Here is a 23,134-nt window from a genome sequence, read left to right as displayed (position 1 = left end):
GCTCTGGTTACTTATAGCCATTAAATATTATTAAAGGAGCATATTCATGATATCTTGTATGGTCCGTATGCTCTGTGATTTTGGAAACATGTTGTTCTGTACATCTAAAATGCTTTACAATAACTAGTGATTGTAATCAATGATAGATGGTATTCCAGTATAGCAGATTATTAACAGCTGCAATTTTTGAAATATATTTGTTTATATAGTTATCTGGAAATTCATTTTTCATGATAAATCTCTTAAGTTTTTTTAAGTCCCATTAAAGTAATTAATTGCTGAATGTTTTTTGAAATGAGTTTTATAGTGAAAGTTTAATTTACTAAGTAGATGCCTGATTTCATGGACGTTATAAAAGTGAAGCGACTTTTTATTTTCACAGGTTGGAATCCATAGAGAAAATGGAATCTGATTTTAAAAACTGTCACACCTTCCTTGTAAAAGTGCTAAACAAAGCTGTCTTTAGAGGATCGTTCCCCCATTGTGAGTACATTGTTTTCGATTATATTCTTTTAACCTTGGTATCATGAGTTCTATTTTCTGGATTAGTCTAATTTCTGTGCTGCTGCAAATATTTCTGGGGTATATTTTATATATTGGAGATACCCAAGTGGGTTTCACAAGATGTAGTCGCCCAAGACAAGGAGACAGCAGTTTGTAAATTAAATAGCCTCATAGCTATGAAACACACATGTATTTATTTTTAAAACGTATATCCCGCACTGTCATCTGTTTTTGAGGTGCATAACACTATCACAGTCGTAAACATTGTAGTTCAGATACTAAAATATTTTTTGGTGATGCTTCCTATGATGTTTTAATATTTTATAATTGGATGTCAAACAGTTTACTACGTAATAGTAGTAAGGTAAACTTAAAAATTTCCTTTCGCACTTGTCGTATTTTGATCAGCAAGTCAGTTGTTATAGAGGTAACTGTGATTTACATTTTGTTTCATACAATTTTGTGAAAAATATTCCAGAGCAGAATAGAAGCTATGCATGACTCTACCTGTTCTTGTGACTGCTTTGCACTTACATCTCAGGCACTTTGAGAAGGTAAGAGGTAAATAGACTTAAATAGGAAGGTCACTCAGGGGACTGCAGACCCAAATAACCTGAAGTTACACCTAGGCAGCTGTATGGGTCGATGAGTGAAGGTTACAGGGCAGAGTTGCATGGCAAGCTATACACATGGCAGTGCATGAGTGAGAGAGGTATTGCAGTAGGCGCACACAGAATTTGAAAATATTAAATAACTTTTATAAAAAATATTCTAAAACTTTAAAACTATTTACAATTCAAAAATAAAAAAGGAGAATGATAGAAAAAAAAAACTAGGTAGTAAACTATTTGGTTGGAGCAGGGGATTAAAGTGTGCTGGCTTCAGGGAATGCTTCTGGCAGGGGTCAGGGAGTGGGGAGGGGTCTGTGTGCTGGGTTCAGGGAATGCTTCTGGCAGGGGTCAGGGAGTGGGGAGGGTCCGTGTGCTGGGTTCAGGCTGGGGAGAGAGAAGGGAATGCTTCTGGCAGGGGTCAGGGAGTGGGGAGGGGTCTGTGTGCTGGGTTCAGGCTGGGGAGAGAGAAGGGAATGCTTCTGGCAGGGGTCAGGGAGTGGGGAGGGGTCTGTGTGCTGGGTTCAGGCTGGGGAGAGAGAAGGGAATGCTTCTGGCAGGGGTCAGGGAGTGGGGAGGGTCCATGTGCTGGGTTCAGGCTGGGGAGAGAGAAGGGAATGCTTCTGGCAGGGGTCAGGGAGTGGGGAGGGGTCTGTGTGCTGGGGAGAGAGAAGGGAATGCTTCTGGCAGGGGGTCAGGGAGTGGGGAGGGGTCCGTGTGCTGGGGAGAGAGAAGGGAATGCTTCTGGCAGGGGTCAGGGAGTGGGGAGGGGTCTGTGTGCTGGGGAGAGAGAAGGGAATGCTTCTGGCAGGGGGTCAGGGAGTGGGGAGGGGTCCGTGTGCTGGGGAGAGAGAAGGGAATGCTTCTGGCAGGGGGTCAGGGAGTGGGGAGGGTCCGTGGGCTGGGTTCAGGCTGGGGAGAGAGAAGGGAATGCTTCTGGCAGGGGTCAGGGAGTGGGGAGGGTCCATGTGCTGGGGAGAGAGAAGGGAATGCTTCTGGCAGGGGTCAGGGAGTGGGGAGGGTCCATGTGCTGGGGAGAGAGAAGGGAATGCTTCTGGCAGGGGGTCAGGGAGTGGGGAGGGTCCGTGGGCTGGGTTCAGGCTGGGGAGAGAGAAGGGAATGCTTCTGGCAGGGGTCAGGGAGTGGGGAGGGTCCATGTGCTGGGGAGAGAGAAGGGAATGCTTCTGGCAGGGGTCAGGGAGTGGGGAGGGTCCGTGTGCTGGGGAGAGAGAAGGGAATGCTTCTGGCAGGGGTCAGGGAGTGGGGAGGGTCTGTGTGCTGGGTTCAGGCTGGGGAGAGAGAAGGGAATGCTTCTGGCAGGGGTCAGGGAGTGGGGAGGGTCTGTGTGCTGGGTTCAGGCTGGGGAGAGAGAAGGGAATGCTTCTGGCAGGGGGTCAGGGAGTGGGGAGGGTCCGTGGGCTGGGTTCAGGCTGGGAGAAGAGAAGGGAATGCTTCTGGCAGGGGTCAGGGAGTGGGGAGGGTCTGTGTGCTGGGTTCAGGCTGGGGAGAGAGAAGGGAATGCTTCTGGCAGGGGGTCAGGGAGTGGGGAGGGTCCGTGTGCTGGGGAGAGAGAAGGGAATGCTTCTGGCAGGGGTCAGGGAGTGGGGAGGGTCCGTGTGCTGGGTTCAGGCTGGGGAGAGAGAAGGGAATGCTTCTGGCAGGGGTCAGGGAGTGGGGAGGGTCCGTGTGCTGGGGAGAGAGAAGGGAATGCTTCTGGCAGGGGTCAGGGAGTGGGGAGGGTCCGTGTGCTGGGTTCAGGCTGGGGAGAGAGAAGGGAATGCTTCTGGCAGGGGGTCAGGGAGTGGGGAGGGTCCGTGTGCTGGGGAGAGAGAAGGGAATGCTTCTGGCAGGGGGTCAGGGAGTGGGGAGGGTCCGTGTGCTGGGTTCTGGCTGGGGAGAGAGAAGGGAATGCTTCTGGCAGGGGTCAGGGAGTGGGGAGGGTCCGTGTGCTGGGTTCTGGCTGGGGAGAGAGAAGGGAATGCTTCTGGCAGGGGTCAGGGAGTGGGGAGGGTCCGTGTGCTGGGTTCTGGCTGGGGAGAGAGAAGGGAATGCTTCTGGCAGGGGGTCAGGGAGTGGGGAGGGTCCGTGTGCTGGGTTCTGGCTGGGGAGAGAGAAGGGAATGCTTCTGGCAGGGGGTCAGGGAGTGGGGAGGGTCCGTGTGCTGGGGAGAGAGAAGGGAATGCTTCTGGCAGGGGGTCAGGGAGTGGGGAGGGTCCGTGTGCTGGGTTCTGGCTGGGGAGAGAGAAGGGAATGCTTCTGGCAGGGGTCAGGGAGTGGGGAGGGTCCGTGTGCTGGGTTCTGGCTGGGGAGAGAGAAGGGAATGCTTCTGGCAGGGGGTCAGGGAGTGGGGAGGGTCCGTGTGCTGGGTTCTGGCTGGGGAGAGAGAAGGGAATGCTTCTGGCAGAGGTCAGGGAGTGGGGAGGGTCCGTGTGCTGGGTTCAGGCTGGGGAGAGAGAAGGGAATGCTTCTGGCAGGGGTCAGGGAGTGGGGAGGGTCCGTGTGCTGGGTTCTGGCTGGGGAGAGAGAAGGGAATGCTTCTGGCAGGGGGTCAGGGAGTGGGGAGGGTCCGTGTGCTGGGTTCTGGCTGGGGAGAGAGAAGGGAATGCTTCTGGCAGGGGGTCAGGGAGTGGGGAGGGTCCGTGTGCTGGGTTCTGGCTGGGGAGAGAGAAGGGAATGCTTCTGGCAGGGGTCAGGGAGTGGGGAGGGGCCGTGTGCTGGGTTCTGGCTGGGGAGAGAGAAGGGAAGGCTTCTGGCAGGGGGTCAGGGAGTGGGGAGGGTCCGTGTGCTGGGTTCTGGCTGGGGAGAGAGAAGGGAATGCTTCTGGCAGGGGTCAGGGAGTGGGGAGGGTCCGTGTGCTGGGTTTCTGGCTGGGGAGAGAGAAGGGAATGCTTCTGGCAGGGGGTCAGGGAGTGGGGAGGGTCCGTGTGCTGGGTTCTGGCTGGGGAGAGAGAAGGGAATGCTTCTGGCAGGGGTCAGGGAGTGGGGAGGGTCCGTGTGCTGGGTTCTGGCTGGGGAGAGAGAAGGGAATGCTTCTGGCAGGGGTCAGGGAGTGGGGAGGGTCCGTGTGCTGGGTTCAGGCTGGGGAGAGAGAAGGGAATGCTTCTGGCAGGGGTCAGGGAGTGGGGAGGGTCCGTGTGCTGGGTTCTGGCTGGGGAGAGAGAAAGGAATGCTTCTGGCAGGGGTCAGGGAGTGGGGAGGGTCCGTGTGCTGGGTTCTGGCTGGGGAGAGAGAAGGGAATGCTTCTGGCAGGGGGTCAGGGAGTGGGGAGGGTCCGTGTGCTGGGTTCTGGCTGGGGAGAGAAAAGGGAATGCTTCTGGCAGGGGTCAGGGAGTGGGGAGGGTCCGTGTGCTGGGTTCAGGCTGGGGAGAGAGAAGGGAATGCTTCTGGCAGGGGGTCAGGGAGTGGGGAGGGTCCGTGTGCTGGGTTCTGGCTGGGGAGAGAGAAGGGAATGCTTCTGGCAGGGGGTCAGGGAGTGGGGAGGGTCCGTGTGCTGGGTTCTGGCTGGGGAGAGAGAAGGGAATGCTTCTGGCAGGGGTCAGGGAGTGGGGAGGGTCCGTGTGCTGGGTTCTGGCTGGGGAGAGAGAAGGGAATGCTTCTGGCAGGGGTCAGGGAGTGGGGAGGGTCTGTGTGCTGGGGAGAGAGAAGGGAATGCTTCTGGCAGGGGTCAGGGAGTGGGGAGGGTCCGTGTGCTGGGTTCAGGCTGGGGAGAGAGAAGGGAATGCTTCTGGCAGGGGGTCAGGGAGTGGGGAGGGTCCGTGTGCTGGGGAGAGAGAAGGGAATGCTTCTGGCAGGGGGTCAGGGAGTGGGGAGGGTCCGTGTGCTGGGGAGAGAGAAGGGAATGCTTCTGGCAGGGGGTCAGGGAGTGGGGAGGGTCCGTGTGCTGGGTTCAGGCTGGGGAGAGAGAAGGGAATGCTTCTGGCAGGGGGTCAGGGAGTGGGGAGGGTCCGTGTGCTGGGGAGAGAGAAGGGAATGCTTCTGGCAGGGGGTCAGGGAGTGGGGAGGGTCCGTGTGCTGGGGAGAGAGAAGGGAATGCTTCTGGCAGGGGGTCAGGGAGTGGGGAGGGTCCGTGTGCTGGGTTCAGGCTGGGGAGAGAGAAGGGAATGCTTCTGGCAGGGGGTCAGGGAGTGGGGAGTGGGGAGGGTCCGTGTGCTGGGTTCAGGCTGGGGAGGAGAGGCATTGAAGAGACTTTTTGGGGTCAGGTGAGAGTGAGACTGTGCTGCAGCCAGGTTAGGCATGGGAGTGCTGGGGTTGGACTGGGGCATGGGGGGTCAGGTTAAGGAAAGGGGTCAGGTTCCGCCAGGGCTGGCCAGTGGTGGGAAGAGGAATCAGAGTGTTCTGGGGACAGGCTAAGGAGAAGAGAAGGAAGCGCTGGAGTTAGGGCTGAGAAGGGTGGGAAAAGCGAATCTTAATTCAGGAAGATTACTAAGTAGCCCTGTTCTATGCAAACGAGCAAGGGGGGGTAAAGGCTCTTACGCGCTCTGCCAGGAGGCCATACGAATCTGGTCAGGGGCAGGACATGACACAGTTTCCATATGCAGGTGATCTTCCTTCCTTCCTTCAGCTCACTTGTACAGTTTCACCCCCCTCCCCCCCCCACTTATTACACCCTTCCCCCCGCCTCTTGTACAATTACTCATAATGCTCACCATATCTCGTGTACAGCACCCCTCCCTCCCTCCACCACCCTACCCTCTTCCCCCCTCCATTTTATTGCCCCTGCTTCCCCTGTCACCCTCCGCCTCCCCAGCCCCTCCTCCTCCCCCTCCCCCCCACGCCTCACCTTCCACCCCCCGCACCACCTCCCCCTGTAATTAATTAATTTTGTCTAACTTTGTATAATATTATCTAATTCTTCTCTAATATGGTTTATCATATAATTCTTCTCTAATATGGTTTATCATATATAATCGCGTTTTAACTGTGATGCATGTTGGCACCACAGTAAAGTTAACCTACCTTTTAACTATTTATCTTTCTTCCACCTATCATTGTAATTTCCTTTCTCAGTTACATGTAAACCGACATGATGTTTTTTACGAATGCCGGTATATAAAAGTTATAAAATAAATAAATAAATAAATAAGATGCTGGCTGACCGCCTTGGCAGAATGTTTCGACCGCATGGGTGGGTGGTCCTTGAATCAGAGTCAAGGACAAACTCGTTCAGTCGCTGGTGAAAGTCAGTGATTGCCTCAGACGTCAACAGAAAAGTCGAGACGTTCTGCTCCATGAATTCGAGCAACTACGGATCAACTCCTGAAGGTTTTCTACTAAACTAGAACTGCAATCCATTCTATATGTACTCGCTGTGGGATTGCCGAGTAAACGTCAGGCTGGAGACAGAAGCCTCACTGACTTTTTTTTTAAAGATTGCACTTTATTATTAACATCAACAGCATTCACTGCGTACCTCCAGCAGCATAAACGTTTACATTCACCTTCAAGACAGTTATGTTTCAGGAGCCGCCTTCTCCTGGATATAAGAGGCTGGATTCAGCCTCTTATCCTGCTGAGCAAGGTTCTGCCCGCACAGCGCGCTCTCTATGGGTTTTAAGGTGGACTGGGCTAGATGCCTAGTCCTGTGCAGGTTACAGAGGGGGGGATATAGGGCCATGCTGACGTCCTCCTCTTTTCGGTTACACTTAAGCAACCCACAAATATCACAACTACACCCTGTGCCTTTGGACCAGTGTCCACCCATAAGGGCAGATTTTAAAACCTGCGCGCGGGCGCGGATTTGTTGGCGCAATCGGAGCGGCCTCAGAGGGAACTTTCCTTCCACCACCCCCCGCACCTTCCCCTCCCCTCCCTTCCCCTACCTAACCCCCCCCCCCCCCCCCCACCTTTGTTGAAGAAGTTACGTGCGCCAGCCAATGGGCTGGCCTGCTGTGCCTGGAGGCTCATGCCACACCCCGCCCCCGGACCGCCCCAGACCGCCCACGCCCCGCCCCTTTTTGCAAGCCCTGGGACATACGCGCGTCCCGGGGCTTGCGCGCCGCCGAGCCTATGCAAGATAGGCTCGGCGCGCGCAGGGGGAGGCAGGGGTAGGTTTTCTTGGGATGCGCGTGTATCTTACGCCAAACCTGAAGTAACTTGCAAAACAAAGGTAAACAAAATTTTTAAAAGGGTTTTAGAGGATGAGGAGGAGAGGGGAAGGGAGATTAGGGTAGGGGATAGGAGTTCCCTCCCAGTCCGCTCCTAAATTATAAAACCCGGCACGTATGTGCGAGCGGATCGCGTATTTTATAACATGCGCGCGCAGGTGCCGGGTAGCGCGCGCATGTTTTATAATCTACCCTTAAGTGAACTGCAGGCTCTGGTTTCATATTCACCATACTTTCAGTTTTTTCACAATAGGGTGGTCCTAACATACTCATCCCACGTTTCTTCCATTCTACATTAATCAAGCCAATTTGCTACCTACATTTTTTCCCAAGATCATATGAGCACAGAGGAGACTGGGCCCTTCGTTCCTTGGACTGTAAGAGATCCCTGACATATTACCTAAAGAGGACTGAACCTCACAGTCAGGCTTCTCAACTGTTCATATCCTTTGATCCCAATAGATTGAGAAGGGCAGTCGCCAAATGAACTCTGTCCAATTGTCTAGTGAACTGTATAGCATACTGTGATCTGCTGTCTGGCTTATAATTCATCTCAAGGCCACTTCTATCGAAGACATTTACAAAGCTGTTACTTGATTGTATATTCACACCATGTCTGGACAGTATGTTCCCAAGAAGACATTAACTTTGGTCAAGCAGTTTTATTGTAGCCTGTTCATCCAGTATTTCAGTTTCTACTTGGTGGGGCCAGGTTGTCTTAAGTGCTTTCACTGTACAATCCTCAGTTTGGAGCTCCGCATAAGTAACTGCTATATTAATGCTTGCTTGTTGAAGCAAATTTGCTCATCCGTGAACAGGGTTCTCCATACACAGCGAGATGAATTAACTATTTTTATTACCCATTACCCTCTCTGGAGAGTTGACCACCTCAATAATGCTTAAGCTTTCGAAAGAAACTGAGGGGTTCATGAGGCAGCATGCATGCAGGAACTTCCATACAGACTCATAAAACCTAGACTGAGCTCTGAAAGCTGGGCTATGTCGGCTCCGTTGGATGATATCACCCGCGTGTAATAGCTAATTCATCCCACTGTCTACAGAGAATCCTGTTTACAGGTGCGCAGATTTGCTGTCTTTATTTGTCATTCTCTGATGACAAAACAGTGAGTCCCCTTTGTGGGAGGTATTATTCCTATCTAATACAAATGCTAGCTTTACTAGACATTTAATTGATAGGAAGTTGATCTGACGTGGCTCAGGGAAGCCCACCTGCGCATACTCAGATCTTTCTTCTGGAAGGTCCTGGAAGTGTCCTCAGTGATGGATGGACGTGACTTACAATTGTATGAAGCTATGTGTGACTCATTGTTCTGCTACTGCTGTCAGAGAAAAATTAGAGTTGACATTTCCATTTTCATTCAGTTTTAAAAGCCACTTGGTTCTGATGGTCAACAGAGAACTTGGATGTTAATAGGGATTTGTTCTCTGGGTGAACTTGGTCTTCTCTCAAATCAGTATTCAATGATATCAAAGATTTGGTGGGAAATTAAACTTTCTGAATTCTGTATGTTTTTCAAAATTTGATTGTTGCACAGTGCGATCTTTAAATAGCAATTTCTTTCACTTTCTCTTTTCTTTTTATAGTGGAATCTTTAGCCTTGTCGCTTATGGCTGGCATGGAATAGAATTGGCAGCAGTTCCAGATTGCATAATGTTTGCCCAAAGCCAGCACATGTTCTTTATTTCACCAATTTGATTGTGTACTTCATTGTGGAATGACTGTAATGATTACATTTTGTTATAAAAATGTACGGGAATTACAAGATTAAAACTGCTAACATGTTTTAAGCATGAAGCCTAGTGAAAAATGCAAAAGTTGAAGAAAATAGAACGTAACTTATTTTTATGCAATTCACTGGTAAATGCACTTCTTATTGAGTCATATAAATGAATGAAATTACATGTACTGTTTTTCATTTATTAAAAGGAATTGTAAATGCTTTTTGAGATGTGCAATTTATTTTTAAAGCAAAGGAAGGATATCCAAGGTATATATAAAAAATCAGGGGAGAGAATATTTGTCTTCGAATTTGGATATGATTCAGATACTGAGCAGCAGGTGCTGTTACATTATAATGAATACCAATAAGCTCGTTTGCCAGCAAATGATAGGCAAAAATGTCCTACTTTTGTAATGTTTAAATGAGCCTCTAAAAGACTGAGTTGGCATTAAAGATAATCAATATATAGAACAGAAGAATATTGAGTGGGTCCGTTACATCATACAATAAAATGTATTTTTTAGCTAATATACCCTCATCTTGTCCAAACAATATTGCATTCTAATTTCGTGCGGCTTGTAACTGCTAGCATAGGAGAATGATTTTCCTCATCCCAACAGTCTTTTAATGAGTTTTGGTCATTTATTGTCCTTCCTCTTACCTTGATACCACCCTGCATACATTTTATTCTGTCTGTTCAATGACTATTATCTGCTCTGTCACTCTTTAGTTAACAGAAAGGATGGCAGTTGTAAGCATACAAATCCTGCCTGTTCAATTATATACTACTATGTAAATATAAATTTATTTTTTACAGCTTCTCTTTAGACTAACATGACTGGTAGATACAGGTATAAGTATTAAAGTCTTTGCATGCTTCAGCTACAATCTGTGCAGTTCTGCATCTCATCCTCTTTCTGGGATTTGACCTGTAGGGTCACACAGGGCTCTATACTATCACACGTGTGCCATACATCATCTGCCCAGGACCACTTGCAAAACTCATTTGATTATATTATTTGATGTAAATTTCTCTATCAACGCTCATCAACAGCTCTTTTTGGAACTGGACCTAAAAACGATTACAAAGATGCTAATGACAGTACTTACGGTTATTCCACATTGGGCAAGATTAAATAAACTCCACCTGAACCTGAAGAAACAAAAGATTCTGTGGATACAAAACTCAAGTCCTCAGGCCCCCAAATTTATTAATCCCTTTTGGAAACTGAATTTTCTTTCAAATTACAGAGCAGGAAACTAGAAATCGTGTTGGACCATGTATTTGCAAATTCAAGCAAGGTTTAAAAGCTTCTTCTGCGATTTATGTGTACCATGTAAACTCCATTTATTGAGAAGGAAAGTCTGACCTCAGTGGATCACACTATAATTTCATGACTAGTCTACTGCAATACGCTGTACAATAGACTGATAACTAAGGGTTTACCAGCTGCAACTAATGCTAGGATATAAGCAGCAGGTCCACCTCACCGCTATCCTGCAAAATTTACACTGGCTTCCAGTACTCTACAGTGCGAAATTGCAAGTGTCCTTGTCTTCAGAGGGAATGGCCCTGAGTACTTAAAAGACAAGCTGTCTCTATATACTACATCTAGGCCATTAAGCTGCTCTGGAGCCTCATTATTTATATTTATAACCTCATCGAAAGAAATCAAATGGTCTGACACTCGACAATGGGCCCATTCACACACTACTTAACTCTGTTTCCTCACTTTGGATTACCGCGTCATTGAAATTTTTCATGTCTTGCTGCCCCTTGAGATCGTCAACTCAAGGACTGTTCGATGTTCCCTCCGCAAGATTGGCTTGGAGTAATGAGACCCTGAGAATGCGCCTTTTTGACAGCTGGCTCCATCCTTTGGAACTCTCTCCCCAGAGAAATACGATCCATTACTGATGCTAAATCGTTTAGGAAAGCACTAAAGACATATCTTTTTCAAATAACCTTCAATGCTGACAGCTGATAGTTTGTTTTTCTTTATGACATGACACAGCTGATTCCGTTTACTTGAATATGTGCATCAGTATTATTTATTATTTTGTTATCCTCGTCTGATTTATTATGGATGTTTTTATTGTACCCCATTTTGAACCTTGTAAAGACGGATAAGAAAACTTTTAAATAAATAAAAGCCTTCCAGTCCTCTCCCGTTGGAAATGTGCAAGCGTATGGGAGCTGAAGCCTGGATAGCTCATGGTGTCTTGTAGAGTCATCTGCTGGGGCGTCTGGGAGAAATATGCAGATGAGCCTTACGTTCTTCTGCTGAGTTAGAAAGGAAGTTGCTTTCTAAAAGTCTTGGTGAAAGTTCTTAGATTGTTTGTTTGAGTAGGGTATTCTAAAAGGTTGCCCTGTCAACAGAAGAAGCCTGCTCCTGGGTCTCTGCATAATTAGATACTGAGAGAGAATATCCCAAAGAGCAGGCTGAGATGATCTCAGTGCACACAGAGAGCTATATACACACACCATTGCACTAATCCAAGGAGCTCATTATTTCCCAAAACTTATGGATTTGCATGGCTATTTTATATTAATCCTCAATTCCAAGGATAATCAATGAAGATGATAGAGTATGGGGGGTAATATGATCGTTGGTACTGGGCATGAGTGGCTGCAGTCTGGGCAACTTAAAAGTACTATGAGAATTTATAGCCAGAGCCCCGAAGTGCAACAAATTACAATAATCAAGGCCTGAAATACAGTGTGGCATTCACAAGTCCCTAACACAGACTTTAATCAGTGGATCACGATTAAAGAGATCGCAAACACGCAAAAAATAAGAAGTACTCTGACCACAGAAAGGCTGGATTTTGCCATCAGCTTACGCACAGCACTCGAATTAAGGAGCACCATTTGCCCAAAAGTATCGAGTAAGTCCGAGTTATCTTAATGCTGCCATTCTTTAGATGTATTATTCATCATTGTCAAGATTATATGGTTTTCAATATAATTCCAAGTGTGTTTGTACAGCCGAGACACACAAGTACATCCATGCTTAAGAGTGACACCCTGAGGAAGAAAGTCAATTTAAACATTGCAGTGTCGGGATCATCACACTTATCGCATGAAGTTTCATATACAAGTACCTTGGCGTCATAACCGTGAGTGGTGATTGGTATAGCATTGAGCTTGCACTGTATACCATCATACACTTCCGTAATAAGCAGACTCACACTGGATTGTCAAGATAGTTGAACAAAATAACTGTTTTCTCATCTTGTCTCTCCGGGGTTTCCAATGATTATACGAGCTATCTAACAACCACATTGTTGGAGTTAGAGTTTCTAACTGTGTAGCCATATAGGCATTCTCAATTAGCCTATTTTTGGCACTATATGAGTTTTCCCCGGCCTAACCATATACAATTTCTTTCAATTTGAGCTAGCTCTGTTAGACTCTGCAGGATCAGATAGGAGGATTTTCACCTGATGCCCATATCCTGAATAAGCCAGTGCAGAGGCAACCCCAATGCATTATGGACCTGGTGTGAAAATGTCCCGCTATTTCCCTGCATCTCTCTTATCAGTTCCTTCAGAACTAAACTGCCACATTCCTTGGTTCCCAGGGCATCTCTTATTGCCAGATACCCCCGTGTGCCAAAGATAGTCCCCATCTTCCACTGCTCTTTTTTTTGGTTACAGTCACAATTTATATAATAATAATAAAAAATAAAAAACACCCCACAAGGAGCAGCAGTTGTGTGTCTATGAGCTCGCTGCCAGGCCTGCCTTATTGCCACTGAGATATGTCCTGAAATTTGGTTCTGCTCTCTCTGGATGTGCAGCCCAGCCTGCCTGTGCTCTGCTGGTCCACCTCCCGTGCTCTGCTATCTATTCCTGCCTTTTGAAGCTGCTACCTTTGTGCCAATAGGGAGAGGTAGGCATGCAAATGTTCTTCTTGTAGGTAGTTGTCTAAAATCCTATCTAGGTGACGATTCTCCAATTTTTTTTTAACATCAGTAAATCAGTTTGGTACTAAAACTCTAGAACCTATTGAGTGCAGGATTTGCTTATTAAATTTACTAGTAATTTCTTAATTGTCTGCTTTCCCTTGTGTGGTAAAAGCTGGTTTAGGGCTGGAAGGGACCCTAATTATCACCAGCGATAGCTGAAAAAAACCAAATGTTGGCTTTTAACTTGGAATCACATGAGAGTAAATCCAGGAATTTGTCCATGAGTGAGCATGTGCATAAAGCAAAATGTGATGGTCACTTGTTCTAGTTTGAGGGGAACTGATTACAAAGAGCTAATTCTAATTCTTCAGTGACCTTTTTTTTTTTTTTTTTAAACTTCAAGCAAAGCCTTGATTCAGAAAACACGAGACGGCTTTCTCACTCGCAGTTCAAAGGGACGAGGAGTATGTTCTCTTTCTCCTCTTCTTTTCCTTTCTCCTTTATTTTATATTTTATTTTGGACAATTCATCACAGAAAATAAAAACCTCCTCATTTGTGCTGCAAGCCGAGAAATAAAGGTAAACATTTTTTTTATTAAAAAAAAATTCTTTTATGAAACAGTGTTAGCCTAGCACCTCACATTCTATAGACTGTCAGAATAGCCTAGTCAAGTGTATTTACATTTATTTATTTAAACCATCTCATCTTCCGCCATTTCCATATTCAATGTGGTTTACAGTAAAAATGTATATAATGAAACAAAAATAAGATACGTAAAATGGATTTGAAAACGTTACGCTATGATGTATGAAATCCTTAACATAAAAAAAACTCAGAATTTACAAAGACGCCATAAGACTTGGAGAACACTTGTGCAAATTTCTAAAAAAAATTATAATTTAAATAACTTCTTTAAAAGTGGGAAATTAGTAGTTAACCGGATATCACTGTAAACTGGTGTAAGTAAATTAATAATGTACAATTTTAGGGCATAGATATCACAAGCATATGTGATATCTATGATCTGGAAAGGATATCTATGATCTGGAAAGGAATATAACGAGTGAGGTTTGTCAAATTTGCAGATGACATAAAATTGTTCAGAGTAGTTAAATCACAAGCAGATTGTGATAAATTGCAGGAGGACTTTTGTGAGACTGGAAAATTGGGCATCGAAATGGCAGATGAAATTTAATGTGGATAAGTACAAGGTGATGCATATAGGGAAAAATACAATGTTAGGTTCCATATTAGGAGCTACCGCCCAGGGAAGAGATCTAGACATCATAGTGGATAACACATTGAAATCGTCGGCTCAGTGTGCTGTGTCAGTTAAAAAAGCAAACAGAATGTTGGGAATTATTGTATATTTGAGATGGATCATTTAAAACATCAAATAACTGTATATTTGAGATGGATCATTTAAAACATTCTCTGAAATGTCACATTTTGCACAAGTTGGGAATTTATTTGTATAAATTGAACTATGTTGCCCAGAATTTTGGAGCAAAACGTTTGGCATTATAAAGGTGTAATTTATTCACAACCAGAACATTATGCACTTCTCATGGAAACCTGTTTTTTGTGATTACTGATCCTATTGAAACTTGGCAATGCTGTGTTGCATGTGATATTGGAAGCTAAACTCAAGATGGTACAGGGAACATCCAGACGTTTCTGAAATAGCTTGTGATCATCGAAGAGGAAAGGGCTGTTTAATTAATCGTCCTTTCTGTCAGCATCATTGGAACCACGTAAGGAACTATTCTTTCTCGGAAATATTCCGTTGCTGGAGGCTAAGATGCTTTACTGTTTTTTTGCTGCCACTTTTTCCATGCAATTACACGGAGGCAAGAAATTGCAAACAGGTTGAAGTGGCATAAAAATGGCACGGTGCATTTTGTTTGCTTAATGAAGGAGAAGCAGCTGTGATTTCTGCAGTCCATAGAAAGGTAATAGGCAGGTGTCGCTGGTCGTCTGCATTTCCCTGGCAATGAAAAGTCTGCCCCTGCCTGCAAGAGGCGCTGGTCACCGTGGAATTGCCATGAGATACCCGGGTCCAAGCAGATTCTCCTCCTCCCGCTCTGAGGCAGCAGCAGCGTCTCAGACTGCATTCTCTCCTCCTTTGACACCCTCAGCCTGACTGGTGCTTTGTAAGCATGGCAGTACGATATCCTGCACAGATAAGAGCAGCGCTTGGGCCCTTGGATGACACATGAAGAACTTGTCTTGAGGTGCTGCTGTTTCTTCCTCTTTCTGCTGGCCCAATCGATGCAGGAGGGGGAATGGGGAGATTCTAGGTAAAACAGGGGCTTGGGGATGGATGGGTTATGAGAGATGGCAGCTGTGGGGTGATGGGAGGGGATGTAAAAGAGAGGATCAGTATGTGTGTATGTTTTAGCACTTGGGCTGTGAATGAAGGTACTAAGATGAGAGAAAAAGACCAGGGGAGGAGGGGGAGAAAGATTAGGAAGGGGAGCAGAGCTGAAGCCGGGGAAGGGACCCCTCATTGCTCTGGATTCCCCCCAAGATCCCAGAACTCCTCCTCCACGTCTGGATAGGTGGCAAGCTGGGACATTCTAAGCAAGGCATTATGTAAACGTGCAACATATCCTACCCCTACCCCCTGGTGTAATCACCTACATTTCTCTGTCCCCATCCCTCATCTCAAAGAGTGAGTTTTAACCTCACTAAGTGAGAATGAAGGCCAAAGAGCGAGATTTTTCTGGTGGTGTGTCTGTTTTAAATCTGAAAAGATATGAGTAATATATTGTTTTGCAAGCAATACAAAATGATATTTAGCTTTAATTTAATCCTTTAATTACACAGAAAATATCCTACATTCTTTCCTCTTCTCCTCAACAAAATCCTAAATATTCCCCTCCCCCCCCCTCCCGCTTCATCCTAGACCCGTTCCTTCCTTCCACTTCCCCTCAACTCCAGCCAAGGTCCTTTCCTAATAGATTTTACATGAAAAATTACATTCAATGACATCCTGCCTTCTGAGGTAAAAATACCACTTAGAACATGTATACCCTAGAGGAAAGGCGAAATAAGGGAGAGATGATAGAGACATGCACAGCAGGTGGGTATCTTTCAACAGAAAGGAGGCTCTAGGTCATGGGATGAGGGTAAAATTGGGTAGACTCAGGAGTAATCTTAGGAATCGTTTCTTTACAGAGCTTCTTAGTGAAGGTGGTGGAGAAAAGAGCATACCTTTTCAAAAAAGTATTTTTGGAATCAGATTCTTAATGCGTTCTGAGCATATAGCCCTTGTGCATGATATTAAATATGTCTTAAGTTGATTATGAACCGTGTGTATCTTACATATGATTGTGACTGCTGGATTCCATTCAGAGCAATATGTACTGTGTGTTCACTAAGTCTAGCCAGCCCTTGCTCCCAAGGGCTCAACCTGCGGGGAATGAGGGCTGGTATTGGTGAAGGTCCTGTTGGGTCTCCGCACAGGTCAGTTCCACCAGCCAGCAGTGAGGACCTGCAGTGCTCCTCCCTTTAGGTAGTGACAACCTCGCCTCAGTCCAAGGGTCCACCTTTATAACACTTCTCAGCCTTTTTACTGCTGACCGTTAGATGATTGAGGGGTTAAAGGGGCACTTAGAAAAGATAAGGCCATTGCTTAAAGATTAAATGATTTCTTTGCTTCGATGTTTACTGAAGAGGATGTTGGGGAGATACCCGTTCCAGAGAAGGTTTATGGGTAATGATTCAGATGAACTGAACCAAATCACTGTGAACCTAGAAGATGTGGTAGGCCTGATTGAGAAACTGAAGAGTAGTAAATCACCTGGACCGGATGGTATATACCCCAGAGTTCTAAAAGAACTCAAAAATGAAATTTCAGATCTATTAGTTAAAATTTGTAACCTATCTTTAAAATCATCCATTGTACTTGAAGACTGAAGGTGGCTAATATTTAAAACAGGCTCCAGGAGCGATCCAGAAAACTACAGACCAGTTAGCCTGACTTCAGTGCCAGGAAAAATAGTGGAAAGTGTTCTAAAGATCAAAATCACAGAACATATAGAAAGACATGTTTTAATGGAACAAAGTCAGCATGGCTTTACCCAGGGCAATTTTTGCCTCACAAATCTGCTTCACTTTTTTGAAGGGATTGGATGTAATGTATTTGGATTTTCAAAAGGCATTTGACAAAGTTCCTCATGAAAGGCTTCTAAGAAAAATAAAAAGTCATGGGATAGGTGGCTATGTCCTTTCATGGATTACAAACTGGTTAAAAGACACAAAACAGTAGGATTAAATGGACAATTTTTTCAGTGGAAAAGGGTATACAGAGGAATGCCTCAAGGATCTGTACTTGGATCCTTGCTTTTCAATATATTTATTATTTATAAATGATCTGGAAAGGAATATAACGAGTGAGGTTTGTCAAATTTGCAGATGACACAAAATTGTTCAGAGTAGTTAAATCACAAGCAGATTGTGATAAATTGCAGGAGGACTTTTGTGAGACTGGAAAATTGGGCATCGAAATGGCAGATGAAATTTAATGTGGATAAGTACAAGGTGATGCATATAGGGAAAAATACAATGTTAGGTTCCATATTAGGAGCTACCGCCCAGGGAAGAGATCTAGACATCATAGTGGATAACACATTGAAATCGTCGGCTCAGTGTGCTGTGTCAGTCAAAAAAGCAAACAGAATGTTGGGAATTATTAGAAAGGGAATGGTGAATAAAACGGAAAATGTCATAATGCCTCTGTATCACTCCATGGGGAGACTGCACTTTGAATACTGTGTACAATTCTGGTTGCCGCATCTCAAGAAAGATATAGTTGCAATGGAGAAGGTACAGAGAAAGGCGACCAAAATGATAAAGGGGATGGAACTGCTCCCTATGAGGAAAGACTAAAGAGGTTAGGGCTGTTTAGCTTGGAGAGGGAGTGTTTAAAATCTTGAGAGGTCTAGAACAGGTAAATGTGAATCGGTTATTTACTCTTTCAGATAATAGAAGGGGCACTCCATGAAGTTGTATCTATTAATTTAATGTTTGGGTACTTGCCAGGTACATATGAATTGGATTGGCCTCTGTTGGAAACAGGATGCTGGGCTTGATGGACCCTTGGTCTGACCCAGTATGGCATGTTCTTATGTTCTTATTCTTTAGTAGTTTGCTTTAGGCAATTATATGGATTTGTGTAATTCATACCAGTCTCTCTTTCCCTGTTTCTTCAAATCCTGGTGGTTGATATATATTTAGATTTTCTCCTTTAAGCTCACCGTGCAGAATGCCAGTCTTTGTCAAGATGTTCTACTTGCAAATTTTTGCTTGTTGCCACAATAAGTAAGATACTTATGGTTGTGTGCTTCACAACTGGTTCAATTGTTTTGTGTGTAGCGTTTGGCTACCAATCTTGCTTTGTGTTTCTGCACATTTTCCTCTCATTATACTTAATTAGGTTTATATGTTGTATCATTATATTTGCAAGTTTGTCAATTAAAGCTTTAAATTAAATAAATAAATAAATAATAAATTCAGCAGCATCCTCCAGCCTCTTGGCAATTGAGTCAGTGCCCATGTCTTATTTTTATGAAGTGCCTCTTTTTCTTCTTTTGCTGCATTTCTTCTCCATTTTTCTGCCTCAGCAGGAGATAACATTATTAATGTTTCTCCTTTGGCTCTGGTTCTATAGCTACAGCATCTCCTTCTGTCTGATTATCATTGTCATGCTCTTCAGGTTCTGAAACGGTGAAGGAAAAACATCACCAGCATCTACGTGTTCTTCTTGTAGGTCATTATCCCTGAAAGCTGTGCATGTCTCTGCTTGCACTTCAGCATTGTCAGCCTCATGCTCAGGAGTGTTTTCATGCTTTCAGGATAGGGCCATGTGCTACTTGTGGATCTTACTGATTCATCCTTTCTTTTTTATTAAAATATCCCTCATAGCATATTTTTACTTCTTTTGTTTTGAGATCCAGGATTCTATAATCTTTAGTTCCTACTGCATATCCCAGCATGAGTCCCAATTTACTCCTGCATTGTCGTTTATTTCTCTTCTCTTTGGGACTATAGACATGAGCTTTGCAGCCATACACGCTCAGATGAGATAAATTAAGCTTGCACTCGTTCCACAGCTCATAAGTGTTCTGGGAACGCTAGGAGAACGGTCCCATCTTGAGGGGACTGTGTGCCCTTGGGCCTCGGCACGACCACAGAAGACTCCAGGACAGCGGCAGCCTGCCGCACAGGAAGGAAACAAGGAGCAGGCCCTGACAGAAGGAGGTGGCTTCCCTGCCGCATGAAGAGGATCCGGGGCGGCTCCATGCCGCGAGGGACCGGCAGGGGCGGCACTAGGCCGCAGTACAGGGCCTCGGCGATGGAGGATCCCTGCCACTGAAGACAGCCGACTGGCGCCTTCCCCCGCGAGGAACAACAAAGCCGGGAGCGGCCTCCTGGCCGCCTAGGAAGTTGAAGGTGCGGCGGTCCAGGCCACGGAAACATGGCAGCGGCCTCGGAGCTTCGGCGGTTTACCAGCGCATGGGGGGAAGGCAGCAGCAGTAGAATGGAGGTGAGGGGCCTGCTCACGGGGGAAACTCTGTGGGAGGAATCATAACAATAAGGTAGTTTGTAGTCAATTTTATAAATAATCATCAGATAAATGTACATCCAACTGTAGGCATCTAGTCATGTTTAGCAAGCTCTAATTCTTTCTTTCTATCTGTCCATTCCATTCAGGGCTATAGATTTTTCATATTTTATGCCTTTTTCTCTTGTAAATTCCTTCATTTCTTTGCTGCAGAATTCCACTCTGTTGTCAGTTCAAAATCTCTTTTTTTTTTTTCTCTGAAATTTATTTTCAACATAGGCGCAGTAATTTTTAAGCTTTTCAACAACTTCACTTTTATTTGACATCAGATAAGTGTTAGTGTATTTTTGAATAGCAGTCTATAAAAATAAGAACATTTTATCATCCTTTGTTTTTATTTAGGGGGCCGCAAACATCTGTACAAGCCAGTTCCAGTGTTTTGTTTGCTATCTTTTGTTTGCAGCACAGGATATTAACTTTGTTTTGCTTTTGCTCTTACACAGCATTCACAGGGATGTTCTTATCTTTGCAGTTGCAAAGATCAAGTCCATCTGCAAGTTCTTTTCTTCTTCCTTTCTTTAGGTATTCATAATTAACATACTCCTGCCTCTGTGCCATAAATTTATCCCTCGGTTTCCATGTAAGCAAGCCTTAATTACATTGCACCTGTCTGTAGGCTTCACCAATTCCAGAAGACTTGCACTAGTCCTTTTTTGCTTTTAGCAATATCTCACCATCTCTCTCCACTATATATTCATTGTTCTTGAAATGGATTTCACTGCCTCTTTGCATCACATAAAGACTTAGATAATTCTTATCCAGTTCAGGCATCCAATAAGCATCCATAATAGTTCTAACTTCCTCCTCATTAATCAAGCAAATTATCTGGGTTTATCATTTTCCCATTTCTTCAACAGACCTGCCATTTGCAAGGGAAATCTCTGCTTTGTAGTTTGTGTATGAGGCATCCGAATCCAAGTAACCTGTTGACAATCCAATAGCATGTATTATAGTAATTTTCAAAGGCTTTTGCAAATTGCTATAATATGAATTGTCAATAGGTATTACTCGTGCTAAGTGCACTTAATGCAGGTAAATCTGCTTCTGAAAATTGCTATGATAGTATGTTACATTTAAACTTACATTTTCCTTTGAAAATTGCCCTAATACATTTAAAACTTATGAATGCAAGATGAAGTTCGCATCAGCCATTTTGAGGACTATTTCAAAGTTATTTACTGGGATATAGAGCAATTTAATTAGGAAACACGACCTTTAAAAATTGCCCTCCTCTGGCTGGCTGAAAGTGTGCCTGATCTTCAAGTACTTGTACAATTTGCAATTACATAGACCATATGAAAATTATCCCCTTCCTGTTCATTAGTGTCTCTAACAAATCTGCTTTCTTCAGCAAAGCATTAATTCCAAACATTTAGATAAGTCTCCAAGGTTTTGTTTTAATGGATGGAGTTTGTCATAAATTATTCAATATTGATACGAAAACTTATCTAGTGTCTTATGTCCATTTATCACTTTGTCTGCATATATTTTCTCTTTTGTAGGCAATCTGTGTATAAGGACTGCTCAGTGGCCACAGAAATATGTACTTGGAAAACAACAACGATGGACATCTCCCTAGAAAGCTGCAGATGGAGCTAACCTTGACATCATGTTTGCATCATGCCGCTTTGAATGGAGAAGTGGGTATGGAACCTGTAACCGGTAGCATCAGCGAGCTGAGCCTGTTTCAGGGCTTGCGGGCAACCGGCGTCATGCAAGATGAACAGAAAAAGCCTTCCCAGAGTATGATACAACAGGGTTACTGTGTTATGGTTGGAGAAGATTTCAATTCACTTGCCATGCAAGGGAGGTAAGATCCCGAATAACTAAATCCGGTACCTTTATCCACTGTCAAGTTTATAAATTGCGCTTTATTTAGATGTGTTCTCACTAAACTTTGTGGGCATCTATGCAGGAATAAATGGCTTATTTTTAGAGGTGTTAGCCATGAATATGGGGTTTATTCAAGGATTTTCAGGTTTGGTAATGCATGCATGCTACCAGCACCCAAAGGGGGAAAGCAGCCCCTTCCTCGCAAGCAGATTTCCTCTCACTTCCCAACAGATAATCCTCCAAGAGGATACCAGCTTTGCCAAGCAAGCTCCACACCATGAACTCAAATCCCATGCCCATCTGAATGTCATAAAACATCCCATGTCTGGGAAACTCTTCTAGGTGCCCCCCTTCTCACTAGGACCCTTCCCCCTTATCCACAGTGCATGTGGCAGGGTCCTGAGGGGCAGGTATGATGCTTCTGCTCTGTTGGTGCTGACATTCAAGATGGTGCTGGGTGATCCAAGGTTCCCTTTGCTCTGCACAAGCAGGGGGTGGGGATGGGATTGTAGGGAATTTAATAAACGCAAGCTGCAGTCTGGACTTCACTGAGGAAGGGGGGGGGGGGGGAGAGTAGGGACTGCCGGACAGTTACACACAGGAGGAGGGAAAGGGTAAAAAAGTCGCCTAGCCAGTCCGTCCTGTGGTAGAGAGATCCACAGCTGGGGCCCGGCAATGGAAATGGCCCTTTCTCTCACATTATGTAAATGAGCAATTTTTAGGAGAAGGGATGGGTAACATCCCTGTACCTGCTGATCTTGTAATTCTTGATGGGATATGAAAATGTAATGTTGAGGTTAACCATTCTATCTTTTCGTTGTAGAGGGTTTTATGAATTAGCAGTAGAACGTTATGCTGAGCCCTGTATTTAACAGGCAACCAATGAAGGTCCTTTAATATTGGCGTAATATGATCAGATCTTCTAGTTCCTGTGAAAAGTCTAGCCGCTGAGTTCTGTAATAATTGCAATGGTCTTGTAAGCCCAAAAACATCGAATTACAGGAATCCAATTTTGACGAAACAAGTGCTTGTAAAACTGTTCTAAAATCTTTTGGAAATAAAAGAGGCTTCAATCTTTTAAGAACATTCAATTTAAAATACCCATCGTTAATGATTTTTTTAACACACGCTTTCAGTGTGAATTCACAATCTAGGAAGATCCCTAGATCTCGGACCTCCAGGAAAATGGAATAATTTTTAGCAGTTTCCTGAATTTCAAGTTCCTTTGCCTGGCTTAATTTAGGGGAGATATATAAAATTTCTGTCTTTTTTGCATTCAGAGAGATTCATGTAAATATCTTGAAATTTTATCAAAAGAAAGTTTTATTTATTTATTTGAAGCTTTTTTTATACCAGTATTAGTAGTTACATCATACCGGTTTACATCAGAACTGCAGGTAGAAAATACATCAAATGGGTACTGGGGATGGGACTACAGAGAAAAAGGAGAAGTAGCCGAAAACTGGCAAACAAGAGCAGCAAACTGTGAAAGATAACGGGTGAACAGTGTAAAATAACTTTGTACATAGGTTCAGGTTAAGTACTGATGCAGCAAAGGGTCAAAGGTGCAGGGGATCTAATTTGATGGTGAATTTGATGGTGCAAGGCTCAAGTCAAAGGTATGTGGGAAGTGAGTTCCAGCCTTCTCCAGCAATGGAGAAGGCTCAATCCCTTGTGGAGGTGAGGTGTGCCTTCTTGAGGGATGGCACATGGAGGGTTCCTTTATAGGTTGCTCTGGTGGGACGGTTAGAGAGTATGAGGCGGAACGGTTCATCAAGCCAGTTGGAGTTGTGTCTGTAGATG

General features: G+C 44.8%; 2 protein-coding genes across 5 annotated transcripts in view; both read left to right on the top strand.

Annotated features, from left to right (window-relative positions):
* Positions 1–21,130, top strand: part of TUBGCP5 (tubulin gamma complex associated protein 5) — a 122,368-nt gene extending 101,238 nt beyond the window's left edge. For 2 of the 4 annotated variants that reach the window (XM_029604551.1, XM_029604550.1), the window contains exons 22-23: positions 383–483; positions 21,001–21,130. In XM_029604551.1, the coding sequence (XP_029460411.1) occupies positions 383–483; positions 21,001–21,077 (178 nt within the window). In that variant the 3' untranslated portion in view covers positions 21,078–21,130. Of the gene's footprint in view, positions 1–382; positions 484–8,821; positions 9,511–21,000 lie in introns of those variants that run through there. The other 2 variants (XM_029604553.1, XM_029604552.1) reach the window with 1 other exon arrangement.
* Positions 21,007–23,134, top strand: part of LOC115092998 (P protein-like) — a 120,555-nt gene continuing 118,427 nt past the window's right edge. Inside the window, exon 1 of the mRNA XM_029604554.1 lies at positions 21,007–21,308. Coding sequence (XP_029460414.1) covers positions 21,040–21,308 — 269 coding nt within the window. The 5' untranslated portion in view covers positions 21,007–21,039. The remainder of the gene's footprint in view (positions 21,309–23,134) is intronic.

Source organism: Rhinatrema bivittatum, chromosome 5, assembly GCF_901001135.1.
Source record: "Rhinatrema bivittatum chromosome 5, aRhiBiv1.1, whole genome shotgun sequence".
NCBI classification, from domain to species: domain Eukaryota; kingdom Metazoa; phylum Chordata; class Amphibia; order Gymnophiona; family Rhinatrematidae; genus Rhinatrema; species Rhinatrema bivittatum.
This window is presented reverse-complemented; position numbering and strand designations above follow the sequence as displayed.